General features: G+C 47.5%; 2 protein-coding genes across 9 annotated transcripts in view; one reads left to right on the forward strand and one right to left on the reverse strand.

Annotated features, from left to right (window-relative positions):
* Positions 1-18685, forward strand: cc2d1b (coiled-coil and C2 domain containing 1B). Of its 3 annotated transcripts, none has more exons than XM_029118872.2 (24): positions 1-232; positions 740-854; positions 1078-1222; positions 1687-1793; positions 1919-2020; positions 2952-3092; positions 4797-5142; positions 5382-5500; positions 6656-6734; positions 7222-7308; positions 7871-8025; positions 8177-8249; positions 8903-9033; positions 9924-10053; positions 10238-10410; positions 11158-11283; positions 11948-12006; positions 13045-13161; positions 14229-14302; positions 14606-14664; positions 14781-14932; positions 15632-15839; positions 16122-16168; positions 16567-18685. In XM_029118872.2, the coding sequence occupies exons 2-23, from the start codon at positions 792-794 to the stop codon at positions 16128-16130; spliced, it is 2655 nt and encodes an 884-aa protein (XP_028974705.2). In that variant the 5' UTR covers positions 1-232; positions 740-791; the 3' UTR covers positions 16131-16168; positions 16567-18685. The 3 variants fall into 3 exon arrangements, with proteins under 3 accessions (XP_028974705.2, XP_028974707.2, XP_028974706.2); XM_029118874.2 differs by having other exon boundaries at positions 5385-5500; XM_029118873.2 differs by having other exon boundaries at positions 1-176.
* Positions 18579-22383, reverse strand: part of zfyve9a (zinc finger, FYVE domain containing 9a) — a 33986-nt gene continuing 30181 nt past the window's right edge. For all 6 annotated transcript variants that reach the window (XM_029118869.2, XM_029118868.2, XM_029118871.2 and 3 more), the window contains one exon: positions 18579-22295. In XM_029118869.2, coding sequence (XP_028974702.1) covers positions 22134-22295 — 162 coding nt within the window. In that variant the 3' untranslated portion in view covers positions 18579-22133. The remainder of the gene's footprint in view (positions 22296-22383) is intronic.

Here is a 22383-nt window from a genome sequence, read left to right on the forward strand (position 1 = left end):
TTGTAACGCACGTCAACTGTAATTTTCGGTTAGCAAATCTGCATTAAATTACCTACAGTGTGAGCAGTTGTTTGTATGCATCAGGAACGCACCCAGTGACAATCTGCGTAGTTAATTTGAGAAGGAACCCCGGGACAGAATGTCAAAACATTGCTAGTTAGCTAGCAAACACTAAAGTAAGTCTGAAAACCGCTGCTGTTTGCTGGATTGAAATGTTACTTTTATCCTGAAGGTAAAAGGCTACCTTGATTTGTGCTGTATGAGCATGTACTAAGAGCAGAGTTATACTAATGTTAGCTCTTATTTGTACATATATAAATATATATATAGTTCACTGGCTAGTTGGTTAGCTGACTAAACACCAAAGCTTACATTGCTTGAGCATTAGCTATTTGCTGTTAGCTAGCAAATGCCTAACTTCGGTAGTGGGAGGTTGGTTTGGTTGCAGGTGATCTTTTCACGAGGTGGTTGTGTCATAAGCTACACATTGTCTTTGTAAAACGTAGGAAGCATCGCTACGTTAGCAGCGTAAGACTCAAAGTTAGCTAGCTAGCCAGCCAACTAGCTACAGTATTGCTTGGGCGGTAACCGCTGCTCACATGACCTGTGTTTACCGCCGACTGACTAGCTACCAACTCACTAATGTTTGCTAGCGAACCCAGTTACGTACAGTAGCTAGTGCGCTATAATCCCTGGGAGTTGTTGCCGTGACTAACTAACGTTGGTCGTTCGTCCTCAGTTGTCTTCCTGGTTCTTAATTCCTCCGACTCGTGCTGTTTGACACAAGCAGCATGTTCGGAAAGAAGAAGAGGACCCCACAGCCCAAGGGCCTGGGAGCCGCTGCGGCCAAACAGGTGAGGAAAACGGCGTCACCTGTGATAACACAATTTAGTGCAGGGCGATTCAACTCCGGCACCTCGCGGTCAAAACACTTGTCCTAGTCGGTCAGATTAACACCTGGGGACACCAGTATAGATTAATTAACAATTAGGGAGATAACTGTTTTGGGATGGAGTTGGTGAGCCCGGATGTCCTGTGATTGTTGTAATGACTGGATGTCTATGTGTGCGGTTCCAGATGGGGTTGTTGGTAGACTTCAACCCGGAGGAGATGATGCAGGACATGGATGATCAGACTGCTGGTGATGCTGATCTAGAGGCGGAGCTGTCAGCCCTTACTGGGGGCAGGCCTGCTGGAGGGGGGGCCAAACCGAAGGGCAAAGGTCCGAGCACACCATTGAAGTTCCATCTTCAGTCACCATCTGGGAGTGCTTAGGGTTAACTCAGGGACAGAAAAACAGATTTTTCACTTTGCAGGCGCAGGTGTTTTGTCTAGAAACCTCTCAAGTGCTGGTCAGAAGCTCTAACTGCTTGAGTGATTCTTTGAGGCATGTTAATGTTTGATAAGATATGGCATAAGAAGTTGGCCTTTCTAAGCAGATGTACATAATTTCGATAAAATTGTGTAACAAGTAACATTTTTAAAGACCGATCAGTTATTTAAAAAGCAAAGCCACGAAACTCACTGTCTGCAGGAGTGATGCATTTTCATGAGCCGAGTGGAATCCCCGATAAACTGGCCACTGAGGGTATATCAGAAATCTTCTATTTGTTTGACAGAGATACATTTTCCCCATGTTAATTCTGAGAGATAGAATACACCCCCCCATTTGTTTCTGCGTTTCAGCCCCCTTACCGATGGAGGATATCGCCAGAATGGCAGAAGAGTGTATGAAGGAGGAGGATGATGATGAAGAAGACGATGAAAGCCTGGAACATGATGAAGACTTACTGGTAAATGAATTTTGAGGGTGTGGTTCTATCTCATTTTGGTTAAAGTGGTATGTGTGTATGTGTGTGTGTGTGTGTATATATATATATATATATATATATATGAGCTGTTCTGTTTTGGTGGCCAGGCTGAGCTGCAGGAAGTAGTGGGTGGAGAGGAAACGGAGGATAATGCCATGACAGACACATCTACGTCTACACCATCAGAGACACCACATTCTACACCACAGGTAACACACACACACACACTTCGGAATCTCTCTACCCCCAAACCTCCAACTGTACTCTCCACTTAACTCCTGAGCCTGGAATTGTCTTCCACATGGAGACTCACAACATGTGCCACAAGGTCAAATGTCCCATACAGGGATTTCTGGTACAACTGTCTTAGTCTGTGAGTCACATTTGCTTTCAGAAATCTGACTATATGAATATAAAACAGCGTTAAAGTAATTTCACTTTAAAAGGCCCTCATGCTCTTTTTGCTTCAATAGAGTGATAAGAGGCACTCTGTGGTACTGGAGTGTCTGTTGTATTATAGATATTTGTGTGATGTTACTATAGTGATATAATCGTGTGGTGTTACTATAGTGACAGGATCCCATAGGGTCACTACAGTGTCATAAGACTGCAAATAACATGCATTATAAAATGGGAATCCATCTGCTTGCCAGAGCCTGGTGAGAATCGAAAGTGAAAGCATTTGGTTTCCAGGAGTCTGATGATGCTCTGATAAAGCAATGGGAGCAACAAGTACAGAATTTACCGGAACACAGTTAACAGCTCTGTCATCATCGTTGTGGAAACAGAATGCTTTGATTCCCATCAGATTCGTACTGGAGTTGTCAATGTGTAGTAGAACCACATGAAGGGACAGTTTCTGTGAGTTAGTGTTGAGGTTGGTGGTTGTTACATCAGGTTGTTACGTCAGGCTCAGTAACCTGTGTTGTGGTGGTTTCCACCAGGTGTCCAGGGCAGGGTGTCAGTAACCTGTGTTGTGGTGGTTTCCACCAGGTGTCCAGGGCAGGGTGTCAGTAACCTGTGTTGTGGTGGTTTCCACCAGGTGTCCAGGGCAGGGTGTCGGTAACCTGTGTTGTGGTGGTTTCCACCAGGTGTCCAGGGCAGGGTGTCGGTAACCTGTGTTGTGGTGGTTTCCACCAGGTGTCCAGGGCTCCAGCAGCCGTCCCAGGCAGTCTGCAGCACACGGTGGAGGAGAGACTGGCCATGTACCGGACGGCAGCAGCACTCGCCAAGACCTCCGGGGAGTCCTCAAAAGCACGGAGATACGACAGAGGCCTCAAGGTGGGCTTTGGGAACAGTGTTGGGGTCAAGGTGGGGTTTGGGAACAGTGTTGGGGTCAAGGTGGGCTTTGGGAACAGTGTTGGGGTCAAGGTGGGCTTTGGGAACAGTGTTGGGGTCAAGGTGGGCTTTGGGAACAGTGTTGGGGAACTTTTAAAAGTAACTAATTACAGTTAGATTTCCCATAAAGTAAATCATATTTGCATTTAGCTCTTTAATCAATAATCTCTTAAATCAATAAATTATTTTGTATTGCAAGTGCCTCCACATTTTCAGGCCAGGCTTATTATACAGCCTGTCTGTGTACAGACTTGAATACTAGCTAGATCCATTCTGATGAACGATGAAGAACAAAATAACAACTGTGGCCTTGTACACTGATACCTCCTCAAAAAGAAAACTGCAATTTGAAATCTTTGAAAAATGTGCATAATCCACTAATGTTTCATGACTTTATTCAGAGGTGAATTATTAACACCTCACATATACAAATACAATGCGGGCTGTAATGGCAATGCCCTTGATCGACACTCTTAAAGGAGGAAATGCGGAGACGAAATTCTCTTAGCACAATTTAACAGTTGTATTAATTATTTGCAAATAAGAGAGACGTGTCAACCGCTTACAAACATAATCGTCCGAGGAATCTCTAACTCAATACAGGTCAGTCAACAGTATTTATTACAGTTAAAAGGGGTGTGGTACGTTGTTGCCCATCTGTCCCATGTCAATAAAACACATTCCCTTTCTTCTATCACATGTTCTGGGCTTCACACAAGGGACAGGCCAGCCTCCCCCACATGGGTAACCTTCTCAGCTCCTGGGGAGTCACAATGTCTGGACAATCAACAGATAGATACCAAAGGGTTATACAGATCTACTGAAAAACTGCTTCCCATCATTGAATCGTGAAGTCCACCCGAGCTCAGCCTTCCGCTGCACAAATGGCTAGTTGACGCTACATAAGTGAATGTGGGTTGTGTGCGTGGCTTTGGTGTTTCACGCCCTTTATCTGGCATGATACAAACTGGTGATACCATCTTGGCGTCCTTTGTTGCCACTTGCTACTAGAGAAGATAAAAGCTACGTAGGTTGCACTGAAGGAAATTGAGTAACGTGTTATTTATTAGAAAAAATAACTAGTTAAGGATTACTTAAATAGCTAACGAATCACATTACTCGTTCCCTTTAAGAAGTAGTCTGACTACTGTAATGTGTTACTTAGTAACACTTAGTAACACATTACCCCCAAAACTGTATGGGAAGGCCCCCTACCTAAGACTGAAGGCCCCCTTACCTAAGACTGAAGGCCCCCTTACCTAAGACTGAAGGCCCCCTTACCTAAGACTGAAGGCCCCCCTACCTAAGACTGAAGGCCCCCCTACCTAAGACTGAAGGCCCCCCTACCTAAGACTGAAGGCCCCCCTACCTAAGACTGAAGGCCCCCCTACCTAAGACTGAAGGCCCCCCTACCTAAGACTGAAGGCCCCCTACCTAAGACTGAAGGCCCCAAAAACTGTTAGTCTCAGATGATGGTTAAACCATCATCTGAGACTAACCGTGTTGGATTTTGAGGTACATTTTCAAAGTCAGTTGAGAAGTATTAGCAAATAATCTCTCATTATAGGTTCCAAGATCAGTCAGTCACAATTTACCCATGATGCTCTTCAGCATGGCCATGATCCTCACCTCCGTCCTCCTCCCCAGACCCTGGAGGCCATGCTCGTGTCATTGAAGAATGGGAGGAAGGTGGATGAGGCTGATATCCCTCCGCCTGTTGCGACCGGAGCCCCCCCGACCGCACCCATGACCTCCCCCACGACCGCCCCCCCGACCGCTCCCACCGCCCCCCCTCGACGCCCTCCTCCCCCACCGCCCCCACGGCCCACTACTGCTCAGGCTGAACACGCGCAGACCCCTCCAGACCAGCAGGGGGAGCCGGAGGCTGCTCCTGTGGAAACTGACGTGTCCCCTGAGGCAGCGTTACCTGGCAGTGCTGAGGTGTCGTCCCAGCCAATCAGTGACCGGGAGGAGGCTGGACACGCTAACACAGGTCAGGCGAGAAGTCCGTTAACCAATTAACCAGTCAGTTGTCTTAATGTTGTGGTTTACACATCTGTCAGTGATGCACAGGTGGCAACGGTGCAGTTTGGAGTGAATGGGATCAAAATATTCTGTGAAACTGGTTGAACTGATGTTTATCCAGAAGGCACGCACAGCATACCGCAGCTAAAGGAAATGACAGAGTTAACAAGAATCAGCTTGTGTGTCTGTGTCCGTGTGTTCCGGCAGTAGGCGGGGCCACCAAAGCGATGCTCTGTGACAGACAGAGAGAGTATAAAATGGCCGCCATAAAGGCCAAGCAGCAGGGAGACCTGGAACAAGCCAAGCTCTACTACAGGAGCAGCAAGGTAAAACCCATCACACACCTGCTTCAGGGGTTCAAGATGTTTTCACGTTTTGACATTTTGACCATATTTAAAGAATAGAACTTGGGCTTTTACGTAAATAGGAAATTATTGTCAATAAAAAATGATCCGATGCTTGGGGTGAACTGTGGTGTGTGTATAGGTGAAATTCTCCAAAGACGCAGACTGAGGTTCATATAAACAAGAAACCAGGCAAGCCTAGTTCAGCCAGACCGCAATGGATAGTATTACCCTCTTGAGATTTGAACCCAGATCTCCCAGATGTAAGGCTGTGTCACTAACCACTGCACCACAGAGCTCAACGTTCAGTGGGTGTCAGTGTAGCCTCTTGTGTTTATCCGGAGCAAATCCTCTTTTGCCACTGGCCGTTTTAACAACTAATTGGCCATTTATAAATGACATTTATACAGTTAAACTGACTAACGTTTCTTACTAAGTTTACCTCCACCACAAATAGCATCTATGAACTATTAGCTTCAGCACAGTTCTTCAAGAAAGATTAGTAAATGTTAAATAATGAGTAACTGTTGACAGGGTGGTCCGGAGTTGTAGGTACAGACACAGGCTATTTATGTTGAAGTACATGTAGGTAGGTATGATGAGTGATAAACAGGAACTGCTAAGTGTGTGTGTTCATATTAAACAGTGTATGTACAGGGAGATAAATAGGGGATGGTCATGCAGCCGTGTCGTTTGGCTGGTTTGTTTAACATTCTCGTGGCTTGGCTTTTATATATGGAAATTCCCTTTGAAACAGGAACACTGTCTTGTGCTCCATGGACAACCTATAGTATTACACAAACAGTAGCCTAGTTCCTGTCCTGTAACCACGGACACTGCAGCCTAGTTCCTGTCTTGTAACCACGGACACTGCAGCCTAGTTCCTGTCTTGTAACCACGGACACTGCAGCCTAGTTCCTGTCCTGTAACCACGGACACTGCAGCCTAGTTCCTGTCCTGTAACCACGGACATGGAGAAGAGATCTCAGTGAGCAGAGGAATGTGAAAGAGGAGGCTGTTTTATCTATCTGGCCATTTTGTTCCAGTATGTTCTGAAACTATCTGAGGCGTATAAGACATGCAGGAAGTAAACAAAACAGCCATTGTAATGTTGTCCTTGTCTGTTTATGGCTGCAGAAGTTTGACACTGCGATGGAGGCGCTGGAGACGGGACACGAGGTGGACCTGAGTAGCCTGCCCCCCCCACTATCAGCCGGTAAGTGCTGACCTGGGAATGACACCCATTTCCTTATATGGTACAGTACCGAGTCTTATGTGGCCGACTGGCGAGTCTCTTATGTGGCCGACTGGCGAGTCTCTCATGTGGCCGACTGGCGAGTCTCTCATGTGGCCGACTGGCGAGTCTCTCATGTGGCCGACTGGCGAGTCTCTCATGTGGCCGACTGGCGAGTCTCTCATGTGGCCGACTGGCGAGTCTCTCATGTGGCCGACTGGCGAGTCTCTCATGTGGCCGACTGGCGAGTCTCTCATGTGGCCGACTGGCGAGTCTCTCATGTGGCCGACTGGCGAGTCTCTCATGTGGCCGACTACTAATTCTGTGCTCGATCAGAAGTTGTGTACAGAATGAGGACCAACTATCAGATCGATACTGCTAGTCATTAATCCATTGCTGTTGGATTTCTACCCTTTAAATCACTGTGAAATATATATGGTTAGGTACTTAGATCCATGTGTCTGTTCAGGGGTCGTGTCGGCCTCGTCTGACCCAGAAAGGGATCCTGTTCCTGGACCGACGGTGAGCCCCGGCCGCCCTGCCTCCTCACCTCCAGGTACCGCACTGCCTCACAGACCCTTAACCAAATAAACACGTTCACCAACAGGATTGTGCTTCTTATTTTTATTGTTCTTACATATTAGACAACATTAACTTATACTAAAATATTATTATGACTCAAAATGAATAAATAGTGGAAGTGAAATAAAATTTCTCTCTCTCGACTGCGCGTAATCATGTTGCTGTACTTGCTATATCTATAATATTTAATACTTCTACCCATATTGTTCATGTTCCCCATCCTGTTTCTTTTTTTTAATTGCTGATAGTTTACATTATGTATTTTTTTGCTTTATATATTTCTTAATTCCTACTGCATAGATGTCGGGGGCCATGTCCCTGCACCATCCTGCACAACAACATTCTTGAGTTATTCGGTGCATTTGATAAATTAACTTTGACTTGACTTGATGTCAGTAGATTTCCAGGGAACTTTTAGGGAAGTCCTGACTTTTAGGGAAGTCCTGACTTTTAGGGAAGTCCTGACTTTTAGGGAAGTCCTGACTTTTAGGGGAGTCAGCAAGGAATTTCTTGACCCTCTTCACCTCTCCCACCAGGCCCCGCCTCCTCTGCTGCCCCCGCGCCCCCCTCCCAGCCCAGAGACGTGCTGGAGGCCCTGGAGCAGCGGAGAGACCGATACCAGGAGGCGTGTGCTCAAGCCAAGGCCAGCGGAGACGAACGCAAGGCCCGTATGCACGAACGCATCGCCAAGGTAACGTCTACTCAACGGTTGCCTGGCAACAGACACCTACACCAACCGGGGCATGCATTGGGTGCGTTTTAAAAAGCTTAAACCATCCAGGCCTGAACCCTGGCCAGCTTTGACATCTGGTTGTTTGATGACCTTTGACCTGTTCCCACAGCAATACCAGAGTGCCATCCGAGCACACAAAGCAGGACGACCCGTCAACTACGAGGAGCTACCTGTCCCTCCAGGTGAGAGGTTCAGGGGAGGAGCTACCTATCCCTCCAGGTGAGAGGTTCAGGGGAGGAGCTACCTGTCCCTCCAGGTGAGAGGTTCAGGGGAGGAGCTACCTGTCCCTCCAGGTGAGAGGGTCGGGGGAGGAGCTACCTGTCCCTCCAGGTGAGAGGGTCGGGGGAGGAGCTACCTGTCCCTCCAGGTGAGAGGGTCGGGGGAGGAGCTACCTGTCCCTCCAGGTGAGAGGGTCGGGGGAGGAGCTACCTGTCCCTCCAGGTGAGAGGGTCGGGGGAGGAGCTACCTGTCCCTCCAGGTGAGAGGGTCGGGGGAGGAGCTACCTGTCCCTCCAGGTGAGAGGGTCGGGGGAGGAGCTACCTGTCCCTCCAGGTGAGAGGGTCGGGGGAGGAGCTACCTGTCCCTCCAGGTGAGAGGGTCGGGGGAGGAGCTACCTGTCCCTCCAGGTGAGAGGGTCGGGGGAGGAGCTACCTGTCCCTCCAGGTGAGAGGGTCGGGGGAGGAGCTACCTATCCCTGCTGGTGAGAGGGTCGGGGGGCTAGTGTGGTAACTAGTGTACAACATCACAGTGCTGTTGTACAGTTGGCCTTTGATAATGTCACATTCTGATGGTTTGTGTGATCCAATCAGTATGACTCAATGTCTGCTCTCAACAGGGTTTCCTCCAATCCCTGGCCAGGAGGGGGCGGGAGCTGAACAGGGATTTGCTGTTGTGCTGGAGGCAGCCAATAAGCTGGCGACTGAGGAACCTGTTGAACCAGGGGATGAGGATGGAGAGAATGAGGAGGTAAGCTATCTCAAAATGGCTGCCTATTCCCTATAGAGAGCACTGCCTTTGACCTATGTAGTGTACTATATAGAGAATAGATCTGGTCAATAGTAGTGTACTATATAGGGAATAGATCTGGTCTATAGTAGTGTACTATATAGGGAATAGATCTGGTCTATGGTAGTGTACTATATAGAGAATAGATCTGGTCTATGGTAGTGTACTATATAGGGAATAGATCTGGTCTATAGTAGTGTACTATATAGAGAATAGATCTGGTCTATAGTAGTGTACTATATAGAGAATAGATCTGGTCTATGGTAGTGTACTATATAGGGAATAGATCTGGTCAATAGTAGTGTACTATATAGGGAATAGATCTGGTCTATAGTAGTGTACTATATAGGGAATAGATCTGGTCTATAGTAGTGTACTATATAGAGAATAGATCTGGTCTATGGTAGTGTACTATATAGGGAATAGATCTGGTCTATAGTAGTGTACTATATAGAGAATAGATCTGGTCTATAGTAGTGTACTATATAGAGAATAGATCTGGTCTATGGTAGTGTACTATATAGGGAATAGATCTGGTCAATAGTAGTGTACTATATAGGGAATAGATCTGGTCTATAGTAGTGTACTATATAGGGAATAGATCTGGTCTATGGTAGTGTACTATATAGAGAATAGATCTGGTCTATGGTAGTGTACTATATAGGGAATAGATCTGGTCTATAGTAGTGTACTATATAGAGAATAGATCTGGTCTATAGTAGTGTACTATATAGAGAATAGATCTGGTCTATAGTAGTGTACTATATAGGGTGTAGGGAGCCATTTGGAAACGGTCATGTGTTTATTAGGGTGTTCCTGTAGTAGATATTACAGTGTTAACTGTCTTCCAGAGCCGACCTGCTGTTCCAGAGAAGCTCAAGAAGCCAGTGTTGGCTGTTCCTCCCATGACCCAGGGGCCCAAGAAGAGCCCCTCTCTCTCCCCGGACAAAACCAAACAGAGGGAGGGCGTGTCAGCTGCAGGTAAGAACCTAGTCCCTAATGCTTAACCCGTAAAACCCTCACCAAATACAGGACGGGCAAGGTAAGTCCAGTCATTAGGGTGGAGGCTGATTGTTTCAGCTGCTGTTCGGTGTTCCTTTGTTTGAGACTTAGCGATATTGACTCCGGTGTGGCTCTTCTGTTCGTCCTCTGTTCTGGCGCGTAGCGTTGCAGCAGCTGGACTTTATGGAGGGGCGCAGGAGTCAGTACATGAAAGCAGCGCTGCAGGCTAAGCAGAAGAACGATCTGGACACGGCCAGAACCATGCTGCGCACCGCCAAGGGTCTGGAGACACTTATAGAGGCCGCCAAGGCAGGCAAACACGTGGACATCAGCAAGGTGAGGTGTGAATGGACGCTGCCAGGTCAGGACCGCTGGTCTGAATGTTCGCTGCCAGGTCAGGACTGCTGGAGGGGGCTGGTTTGAATGTAGGCTGTCAGGACTGCTGGAGGGGGCTGGTGTGAATGTACGCTGTCAGGTCAGGACCGCTGGAGGGGGCTGGTGTGAATGTAGGCTGTCAGGACCGCTGGAGGGGGCTGGTGTGAATGTAGGCTGCCAGGTCAGGACCGCTGGAGGGGGCTGGTCTGAATGTACGCTGCCAGGTCAACTGTGTGCTAAATTCAGGCATCTCTAAACACCACACGGAGACAGGAAACACGGAGACAGGAAACACGGAGACAGGAAATTAGTTTGACTATTGGTCGGTATAAAGATGGCCTCCATATTGATATTCTGCAGTATTAAAGGGGCAGTCTGAAGGTGGGAGCTATCAACTGTCCTGTGTAGCTCAATTGGTAGAGCATGGTGCTTGCAACTCCAGAGGTTGTGGGTTCAATTCTCACGGGGGACCAGTTAGGAAATGTATGCACTCACAATTGTAAGTCGCTGTATGAGGGTGTCAATTAAATGACTAATTAGTCATTTGACTAATGTAAACTAATGATATCCACTGATTTTTTTTGAGAATATAAAACCCATTTTATTGCCTCAGGAGTTTCCTTTAACTGCCACATCCAATCAGAACCCAAAATATCTGCATGTTTTTTGTTTGTTCTTAAATTGTCAACTGTCCTTGTTGGGCTGCAGGTGCCATCGCCCCCTGGTGACGAGGATGAGGACTTCATCCTGGTGCACCACAGCGATGTCCAGGTCTCAGAGAGGGGAGAGCAAGTCTACTCACAGCTGGCCAAGATACTGAAGGAGCAGTACGAGGTACTAAACACTGAAGGAGCAGTACGAGGTACTAAACATTGAAGGAGCAGTACGAGGTACTAAACACTGAAGGAGCAGTACGAGGTACTAAACACTGAAGGAGCAGTACTAGGTACTAAACACTGAAGGAGCAGTACTAGGTACTAAACACTGATGGAGCAGTACAAGGTACTAAACACTGATGGAGCAGTACAAGGTACTAAACACTGATGGAGCAGTACAAGGTACTAAACGCTGATGGAGCAGTACAAGGTACTAAACACTGAAGGAGCAGTACTAGGTACTAAACACTGAAGGAGCAGTACTAGGTACTAAACGCTGAAGGAGCAGTACGAGGTACTAAACACTGAAGGAGCAGTACGAGGTACTAAACACTGAAGGAGCAGTACGAGGTACTAAACGCTGATGGAGCAGTACGAGGTACTAAACACTGAAGGAGCAGTACTAGGTACTAAACGCTGATGGAGCAGTACGAGGTACTAAACACTGAAGGAGCAGTACTAGGTACTAAACACTGAAGGAGCAGTACCAGGTACTAAACACTGATGGAGCAGAACATAAGGACCCACATTTGCAAAATATTTCACACTCACAGAACATTTTTAGGAACAGTAAGCTACAATAATATGACTACTGTATTATATTTGTTCTCTGTCTCTTGTAGAAGTGCATGAATTTCTCCAAACAGTTTACACACCTGGGTAACATCACTGAAACCACCAAGTAAGAGAACACCCCCATCTAACACATCCATCCTGCTGTAGAGACCACCCCCATCTAACACATCCAGCCTTCTGTAGAGACCACCCCCATCTAACACATCCAGCCTGCTGTAGAGACCACCCCCATCTAACACATCCAGCCTGCTGTAGAGACCACCCCCATCTAACACATCCAGCCTGCTGTAGAGACCACCCCCATCTAACACATCCAGCCTGCTGTAGAGACCACCCCCATCTAACACATCCAGCCTGCTGTAGAGACCACCCCCATCTAACACATCCAGCCTGCTGTAGAGACCACCCCCATCTAACACATCCAGCCTGCTGTAGAGACCACCCCCATCTAACACATCCAGCCTGCTGTAGAGACCACCCCCATCTAACACATCCAGCCTGCTGTAGAGACCACCCCCATCTAACACATCCAGCCTGCTGTAGAGACCACCCCCATCTAACACATCCAGCCTGCTGTAGAGACCACCCCCACCTAACACATCCAGCCTGCTGTAGAGACCACCCCCATCTAACACATCCAGCCTGCTGTAGAGACCACCCCCACCTAACACATCCAGCCTGCTGTAGAGACCACCCCCACCTAACACATCCAGCCTGCTGTAGAGACCACCCCCATCTAACACATCCAGCCTGCTGTAGAGACCACCCCCACCTAACACATCCAGCCTGCTGTAGAGACCACCCCCACCTAACACATCCAGCCTGCTGTAGAGACCACCCCCACCTAACACATCCAGCCTGCTGTAGAGACCACCCCCATTTAACACATCCAGCCTGCTGTAGGGACCACCCCCATCTAACACATCCAGCCTTCTGTAGAGACCACCCCCATCTAACACATCCAGCCTGCTGTAGAGACCACCCCCATCTAACACATCCAGCCTGCTGTAGGGATCACCCCAAATTAATATAGACTTGAGAGTCAAAACCAGCTAATAGAGACTAACTATTGTAACAACAGAAATAGCTGTGTGGTTTTGGGGTGAGATGTCAGGACTAATGTTTTTCTTCTGGGTGTCTGTAGGTTTGAGAAGATGGCTGAGAGCTGTAAGAAGAGTCTGGAGATACTGAAGCTGTCTCAGTCAAAAGGCCTGGAGCCTCCCAAACATCACTTTGAGGAGAGAACCTACCACACCGTCAGGTCTGTCTGTCTGTCTCTACCACACCGTCAGGTCTGTCTGTCTGTCTCTACCACACCGTCAGGTCTGTCTGTCTGTCTGTCTACCACACCGTCAGGTCTATCTGTCTGTCTGTCTGTCTACCACACCGTCAGATCTATCTGTCTGTCTGCCTGTCTACCACACCGTCAGGTCTATCTGTCTGCCTGTCTACCACACCGTCAGGTCTATCTGTCTGTCTGTCTGTCTACCACACCGTCAGGTCGGTCTGTCTGTCTTTCTACCACACCGTCAGGTCTGTCTGTCTGTCTCTACCACACCGTCAGGTCTATCTGTCTGTCTGTCTGTCTACCGCACCGTCAGGTCTGTCTGTCTGTCTGTCTGTCTACCGCACCGTCAGGTCTGTCTGTCTGTCTGTCTGTCTACCACACCGTCAGGTCGGTCTGTCTGTCTACCACACCGTCAGGTCGGTCTGTCTGTCTTTCTACCACACCGTCAGGTCTGTCTGTCTGTCTGTCTACCACACCGTCAGGTCGGTCTGTCTGTCTGTCTACCGCACCGTCAGGTCTGTCTGTCTGTCTGTCTGTCTACCGCACCGTCAGGTCTGTCTGTCTGTCTGTCTGTCTACCGCACCGTCAGGTCTGTCTGTCTGTCTGTCTGTCTACCGCACCGTCAGGTCTGTCTGTCTGTCTCTACCGCACCGTCAGGTCTGTCTGTCTGTCTCTACCGCACCGTCAGGTCTGTCTGTCTGCCTGTCTACCGCACCGTCAGGTCTATCTATCTGTCTGTCTGTCTGTCTACCGCACCGTCAGGTCTGTCTGTCTGTCTCTACCGCACCGTCAGGTCTGTCTGTCTGCCTGTCTACCGCACCGTCAGGTCTGTCTGTCTGTCCGCCTGTCTACCGCACCGTCAGGTCTATCTGTCTGTCTGTCTCTACCACACCGTCAGGTCTATCTGTCTGTCTGTCTCTACCACACCGTCAGGTCTCTATCTCTTTAAAATAGGGAGTCTTTCTAATCTCTTTCTGTCCTGAGGCATGGACCCTAATAAACAGCTCTATGTTTCCTTCCTCTCTCTCTCCGTTGTCCAGGATCTTCCCAGATCTCAGCAGTACAGAGATGGTGGTGGTCATAGTGAAAGGGATGAACCTACCTGCTCCGTCAGGTAACGGGGGGTGGGGGGCGGGGCTGTGGAGTACAGGAAGTCAAACATTCTGTACGTTGTTGTGAGACGTTTCCGACTGCAGCATCCATCAGCCAGTCCTCTTTAAAACGCAGTCAAACACACAACCTTTGCTTTTTCTAATCAATATACTGAGCAAAACGTTAGTAGGGTTTGTCCAACCAGTCCTGGCAGGCCACTTTCAGATTAATGTTTTGAAAAGATGATATTATTTTAGGTTTAAGACAGTTATTCAGTGAACCCAGTGGTCCTCTAAACTTTCACCTCTGCCCCCTGCACCCCCAGGTGTAGCCACCAATGACCTGGATGCCTATGTCAAGTTTGACTTTCCATACCCCAGTACGGTGAGTGGTTCCCCAACTGGTTCCTAAAGAACCACAGTCTGTGCACGTCAGCTGATTGTTGGACATACCGTGACCTCCGGAGCTAACCAGTGTCCTCTCCTCTGGTTTGATCCCAGGAGCAAGCCCAGAAACACAGAACTCAAGTTATAAAGAACTCCAACTCCCCCGAGTTCAACCAGAACTTCACTCTGTCCATTAACCGGAACCACAGAGGCTTCAGGAGGCTGATTCAGTCCAAAGGAATCAAACTGGAACTGCTGCACAAAGGGTGAGTCTGGTTGGGTTTTCGAGACAGCCGTGGTCTGACACATCGACTCCCTCTACATTACCAGACACCTCTCCGTGTCCCAGGGGTTAGGTGCTTCTCTCCGTGTCCCAGGGGTTAGGTGCTTCTCTCCGTGTCCCAGGGGTTAGGTGCTTCTCTCCATGTCCCAGGGGTTAGGTGCTTCTCTCCATGTCCCAGGGGTTAGGTGCTTCTCTCCGTGTCCCAGGGGTTAGGTGCTTCTCTCCGTGTCCCAGGGGTTAGGTGCTTCTCTCCGTGTCCCAGGGGTTAGGTGCTTCTCTCCATGTCCCAGGGGTTAGGTGCTTCTCTCTGTGTCCCAGGGGTTAGGTGCTTCTCTCCGTGTCCCAGGGGTTAGGTGCTTCTCTCCGTGTCCCAGGGGTTAGGTGCTTCTCTCCGTGTCCCAGGGGTTAGGTGCTTCTCTCCGTGTCCCAGGGGTTAGGTGCTTCTCTCCGTGTCCCAGGGGTTAGGTGCTTCTCTCCGTGTCCCAGGGGTTAGGTGCTTCTCTCCGTGTCCCAGGGGTTAGGTGCTTCTCTTTTTGTTCCAGGGGTTAGGTGCTTCTCTTTTTGTTCCAGGGGTTAGGTGCTTCTCTCCATGTCCCAGGGGTTAGGTGCTTCTCTCCGTGTCCCAGGGGTTAGGTGCTTCTCTCCGTGTCCCAGGGGTTAGGTGCTTCTCTTTTTGTTCCAGGGGTTTTCTGCGGAGCGACAAGCCCATTGGGACAGCTCAAATCAAACTGGAGAAACTGGAAAAAGAGAGTGAAGTACGCGAGATAGTGGAGGTCATGGATGGTCGGAAGCCAACTGGAGGTCGTGTGGAGGTCAGGGTTCGTCTGAGAGAACCTCTTAGTGGACAGGACCTTCAGAACACCACAGAACGCTGGCTAGTCCTTGACCAGGTAACACAGACAGACAGTAGTGTTATTAATATAATGTTTTTTGGTGTTAATATAATTAGGGTCTGCAATGTTCATAATACCCATTAAACTTAGCGGCAGAACTTTTAAAATATATTTCTGTTACTACACCATTCATTTCTTCCTTAAGGTTTTTTTTAGATGCACTTCTATTTCATTCAGAACTAATTGGTCCCCATAGATCAGTCAATGTTAGTCTTCACCTTCACTGATAAAATTTATAAAATGGGTTTGATTAACGTGATCTGCCTTGGTTGTCCACAGATTATTTAACTGCTGCTGCCGGTTGGGACCTCCGGGACCTCCTCAAGGTACCTGAACATCCTGTTCCCAACCCGCCTTGGGACCCACTAACCTAAATACAATGTTTTTATTGTTTTTCCGGGGAATAGAAAGTATCATGTGTTTACAGTTTTTTGGAGTGTAGAAAGGCTAATGTGTTTACAGTTTTTTGGAGTGTAGAAAGGCTAATCTGTTTACTGTTTTTGGGGTGTAGAAAGCCTAATGTGTTTACTGTTTTTGGGGTGTAGAAAGGCTAATGTGTTTACTGTTTTTTGGGGTGTAGAAAGGCTAATGTGTTTACTGTTTTTGGGGTATAGAAAGGCTAATGTGTTAACTGTTTTTTGGGGTATAGAAAGGCTAATGTGTTTTTATTCAAAACACCTGTTGTATCTAAACACAATTTTATCTGAACCTCTCCATCCTGCAGATGAGCTCTCCCGTCATCGCCTGAGAAGTAGGGAATGATGATGAGGAAGATGAGGGTGTATCGTCACCGCCTTTTGAGTCTTCCACGGTTCCAACGCGGATCTTTATCTTCTAGAAGTTTTGCACACTGAGAGCTCCAGTAGGGAGGGCAGGCAGGAGGTGACTGATAAACTGACTTCACATTGAGCTAACATTCGGGCGGGATTCAATCCAAGGCGCACTGCCCCCCCCTTTTACTTTTAAAGGCAGGGTTGGACTTGGGCCGACATTCACAGGGTTTACAAGGAGCGCAGGCCCCATCAAATTCAGGGAAATAGCCTTTGGGAAGGCACATGGTGGACTGTGCAGTGAGTGTTTAAATGAGGCCCCTTAGATTGAATCCTGTCCTCTGGCCTTCACCTGCCGCCCTCCACTGGTACACATGCTAGGTAGTTTGTTTCTACAATATAGATATATAGATATATAGATCTGTCCACCTATGCACTAATACCACCAAAGTAATCACTGTTGCTGTACGATCCTTCATATTTGAATCGCCTTGAATAGCTGCTGGGCTTGTTAAACATTACAATAACATGTGAGTGATTTGAGAGAAGTTGGAATTATTTTGTAGGTTGTAATTTTCTATAAACCGTTAGTCTGTTCTTCCTGCTCCCGGACATTGGTGGGCCCTTGGTTCCATCCGGGCTGCCTTAGATCTGCACAGGGCGGTTTTATTTAGCATGCCTTCTCTGGGAACTTGAGAACATTTCTTTTGAAGCTGGAATCCTGAAATAAAACTAAGTGTTGCAGCACCTCAGATTGGATGAAACGTTGGGAAAACCACCACGGAGCTTGAGACCCGTGGATGTCAGAGCCGAACGTCCACAATATCTGACCGCGTTCACAAGCTAGAAGCAGTGTTGGTCTACAGTTATTCCGTTGACAGACATTGGCGTAAAGCAAGCCAATATCATGGGTGCCAAAAGGGTATGATCAAGCTTTTGAGGCATCTACAAGTTAATTAATGGATGTATATCAGGTATATAAATCTCCAGAAGGGGATGGAGTGAATAAGGATTCGAGCTTTAAAAGTTTTGACCAATGCATTAAGATTGGTCCCCTACGCTAATGGGAGCGCCCTCAGTCAAAATGACCTGGCTGAATAGAGGTCTTGGCTAGAACCAGACACTCAGAAGCCATTACTCAGCTGACATGAGCATGTTATAGGTACTCTGTACGTTTATTATAATCGTTGTAAGAGGCTATGTAAGTCCTCCAAACGTCTTCTGACTGAGGCACTGGTTACTAAACAGGTTGAAGTTCCATGTGTCACAACGTTACATTCTAATATCAGCTCCCTGTGATGTGTGGATGTTTCACTGCACATTGTTAGGAAGAGTTGTTTTTCTTCGAGTTCTAGAGACTGAACAGGGACACTGTGGTCACGTTTCTAATGCCTGATCAGCTAGTTGCACAGAAATCCTCCCCGGGGAGTGGGCTGCAGCTTTTAGCATGTACGTTTATATTGTTCGTGTGCAAATCAAAGTTATATATGATGAGTGGGAGGAAGTAGAAAATGTTTGACAGTTAAGCCATATTGGTCAGGTTTCCCAGACACAGATCAGGCCTTACTGGACTGAGTTTATTTCAGGAGAAATAAACCTCTATCTGGAGCAACTTGTATTCCAGGACAACGTCTGTCTGGAAAACTGTCTCACAAACTGAGCCAACAATCCCCGTTACCTGCCGTAATAAAGCAACATGTACTCACCGTGTGAATCTCATCTAACTTTCAGAAAATCAACTGTTTTATAATACCGTGCATGAATGCTTTTAAAACACTGCACTGGCAAAGTCTTTCTGTTGTTTTTATTTAATCATTATCATTTCTTTGCTCTGCTTTTTTTCCCCCTTTGGTATTTTGGCACCTTTATGATACTTCAAACACTTCAAACTGTATGGGACTTGGTGTCAGTTCCAATCTGAATCGACACCGAAACGTGTAACTGGGATCAAAAAATAAAGCATACATTTCACTTTTCTATAAGTTTTTATTATACATATACTACAGCTTTTGATAAAGACTGCTTTTATTGACATTTGTAGTGTACAATAAAGAAAACAAGATGTACATGGTTTTTGGCTTTTCATACATATTTCTTTTGAATTATTAATGTCAATGTTACAAACAGGATTTTGCCAAAACCCAGTCATTTCCTGGACAGATTGCATGAGTGAGTTGACGTTTGATCTGCACAGCGGCAAACCTTCGTCTGCAGACTAAGTGGTTTTGCTCGTCTCCATTGCAAGCTTGATTAGTGTTTGTACGCATGCAGTAGCATAAGTCCGTTTAAATGAATAGAATGAAATAAATGCTACCATCAACGAAACAAACAAACGCACCTGTTGGATATAGGATATTGCACACCTGAAATAATGCCAAAGTCATGACGATAAAACTGAAACGATGTGAACGGGTCAAAAGCTACGTCCCTTGAAGCTGCACAACTTCAAGGATTCCTCGTTGTTTTCTAACATGCGTCCTTTGTCCAGGTCCTGTCGGTATGAAGATCTGATCACAATAAACCAGGCTTCTACAAGACCTATGTGAAAAGGTGGATGAATCAAGAGAGAACTGGGGCTTTAAACCACGTGAATGATGAATGCTCTCCAGTGAAGTCCTGTTCAGTGGGGAACCATAACAACACTTAGCAGAAGAAAACCAAAACTGCTTCACTAGTCTGTGTGCTGTTTAGTGCCGAATGAACGCAGCCCTGATGTAAACAGATGAACCCAGGGCAATGTACATCCTGGATGTATTCATAACACACTTATGTCACGCTAGAGAACAAGCATTCGTTATTGGACAGTTTCAGACCAATGAACAGGACCCAGGAAGGAGGACACCTTCCAGTAACCACTGTCATCTTACGTGCTGGTGGAATTATGTTAATGTCCCTTACTGCTCATTGAAGTCATAGTAACACACAGGTCCTTCTCAAAAATGTCTCCGACCACACTGACCTTGTACAGAATGAGTGTTCATTCGTGCAGTATATCAACCTTAATCCAGTGCTATTCAACTCCGGTCCTGGATGGCCCAGACAATCCTGGTTTTCACTAGCTCCTAAATTTGGGACACCAAGCCGAGTTTAATTACCTACTGGGAAAAAACTGAAAACGAGTTTTGGCCTTTCAGGACTCGTATTGAAGAGTCTTGTTCTAGAGTTTGCGGATATTAATGTGTTGATTGTCTGTATGGGGGTTAAAGATGAGACTGTCATATCAATTGGTAGTCATATTGTTTGATATCATTTTATGAAATGATCACTATTGCGATGTTTCAAGCATATAGTGTAATTAGCCACTTTTTCATCAGATTTTGCAGTGCATAATTAAAATACTTACGAATGTCCGAATGATGTCTACAATCTATGATAGAATACTGTTTTATTACAGAGTATTTTCTGCCAACCCGTCCAATTTAATGACATGAATATTGACAGATAATTCAAAATAAAATTAATTTCAGTACAGTTTTTCTTAACGGGGACGGCAGAACTACATTCATCTGACCAATCGGTTTCTGTTCCATCGTTTCCGCACAGGAGAGGGCAGTGCTTCCCAAATCACACCCTGTCCCCTAGGCAGCCCTCTACTGCTGAACAGGGCCTGCTAGTTATAGGGTTCCACTTGGGACGCGACCCCACTGCCAGAGGTCCCATACACCCCCCAGGTCATGGACGTAACAGCCGAGGCCAAAGGTCCCGTACGCACCCCAGGTCACGGACGTAACAGCCGAGGCCAAAGGTCCCGTACACACCCCAGGTCACGGACGTAACAGCCGAGGCCAAAGGTCCCGTACGCACCCCAGGTCATGGACGTAACAGCAGAGGCCAGAGGTCCTTCAGTCATATTTACACACATATAGATGCAGTTTCGACGATGTAGAGTCCATTAGACAAAGACATGCACAGAAAGAAAGGGCAGGAGAATCAGGACTCAGCCCTGTCTTTGAGCAAGGTCTCTACTATTTTGCTGTCTCAACCGGTATTCCTTTGTTCACTGTCTGCCCTCTGCCTCAGAACGTTCCAGAACGACATACAACGTCCCAGAACGTCCTACAAGGTCCCAGAACGTCCCTCTCCCCTGTAGATGGCTTAGAATCCAGTGTACTGCATCTCTTAACAGCTTCTGCAGAAGAAAGGTTTTCTTCGGCTTCGTATAATGATGACACATCAAAATCTGTTTGGTGGTTAAGTTCTTTGGAAACCACCATTGAACACAAAACAGGTACCCAGCTGATGCTGTGAAGGTCTGTGGATGGAGGAGAAGAATGCCCAGTTGTTATCTGGGAGATAGGCTGTCATTTGGGCTTACCCAACATGTCAGGTGTGAGGGACTCCTGGGACTAACCAGTTCTCCTAGTGACCAACAGGAGGCCAGATAATTTCACTAATGGTTAGTTCTGCCTATTATACAATACTCTGGTGGACATTGTTTTAACTGACATCCTGTCTGTTCAGAGATAGAAGGGTGTCATTTGACAAGGTGGTTATTAAGGGACGAGAAGCTTGATAGCCTGTAGCATTGCTTATCGTACCACTTCAGCCCTGACATCCCTCTGACCTCGAAGTCCATGTGACTTTGGAAACTGTTGGTTGGTCTACAACTGTTAAGGAGTCCAGCCTGGATCCCAGATGGCACACGATTCCCCACACTACTTCTGACCAGAACCTCATCACATACAGAGCAGGACACACAGATGCACGCTACAGGAGTGGGACAATGGAACCAGGTGTGGTGCTGCCTAAATAATGACATACCAACAGAACAGGTCAACGGTAGTTTAAACACAACAGGTGAACTAACTAGTCCACCCTGGTCCGGAAGTAAAGCATCTGGTGATCATTGGATAAAGCTAGAGGCAAGACTGAAGACGAGGACAGTCTGTCAGTCCGTCTGTCCTTTCTTCGTAGAGGGCGCTAAGAGCACCAAGGCGCAGAACTAAAGCATCACCAGGAGGATGCTTCATCTCTCTCCTTCCCTCTTCTGTTCTAGTGTCTCTCCTCTCATCTTGTCCCGGCTCAGCAAGTCCCCAACGGTGGTGAGAAGCGTTGGCCCATCAGGCAGAGCTCCGGACACCTCTCCCTGGGTCCCTAAAGCACCCATGCTGCTACAACAAGGCCTTCAGAAACAACGTTTCCCAGAGTGCAGTGCTTCTGCTTTGTCCTCTGGTTGAGCTAGCTACCACAGTGGAAATTAAATGTTCAGGGACAAGGGACGGAGCTGAGACAGGGAGGTTGCTCTTGAAGCAGACTGGACTTCCTGGATCATGTGACCTGGCTCTGGTGGCAGAGTGTAGATGGTGCATAGGTGGACTGGAGAGGCGCAGGCTGGTGGCTGTCCTGCACAGCTGGCTGTCTATGGGGTGGACGGGTATAGCTGCACCGCACGGCATTCGGCCAAGGGAAAAAATATGAGGCATGATGGGAGGAAGAACAGAGAGAGAGAGATAAAGGAGCCAGAGAGGAGCGGAACCAGTGGATCGGAGACGGAGCTGTTGCTAGGCAGTGCGTCAGTCTCCTAGGAGATAATCTCCAGAATGTAGAAGACCAGCTCCATGACGACAGGGCCCTCGTTGAGCTGACAGGCCCCGGCATGGATGACGGGGATGAGGGCAGTGTCCAGGTCACCCAGGTACTGAGGGGGAAGAGCCTGGCCGTTGCTGCCCGCCAGGTAACCAACCTGGAAAACAACACAGCTGCCTTGGTTCTCTATTCAAAATGCAGTTTATTCAACCAGGGGCCTCACTGTTTTCATGGTTTTACCATCC

The sequence above is a fragment of the Esox lucius genome, chromosome 3 (genome assembly GCF_011004845.1).
Source record: "Esox lucius isolate fEsoLuc1 chromosome 3, fEsoLuc1.pri, whole genome shotgun sequence".
In the NCBI taxonomy this organism is placed as follows: Eukaryota; Metazoa; Chordata; class Actinopteri; order Esociformes; family Esocidae; genus Esox; species Esox lucius.

Excerpts from the sequence above, each read along its gene's own strand:
- cc2d1b (XM_029118872.2), top strand. The coding sequence starts at position 792 with ATGTTCGGAAAGAAGAAGAGGACCCCACAGCCCAAGGGCCTGGGAGCC. Across the intron at positions 1,223-1,686 it reads GGCCAAACCGAAGGGCAAAG|CCCCCTTACCGATGGAGGAT; the intron begins GTCCGAGCACAC and ends TCTGCGTTTCAG. Across the intron at positions 14,303-14,605 it reads GAACCTACCTGCTCCGTCAG|GTGTAGCCACCAATGACCTG; the intron begins GTAACGGGGGGT and ends CTGCACCCCCAG.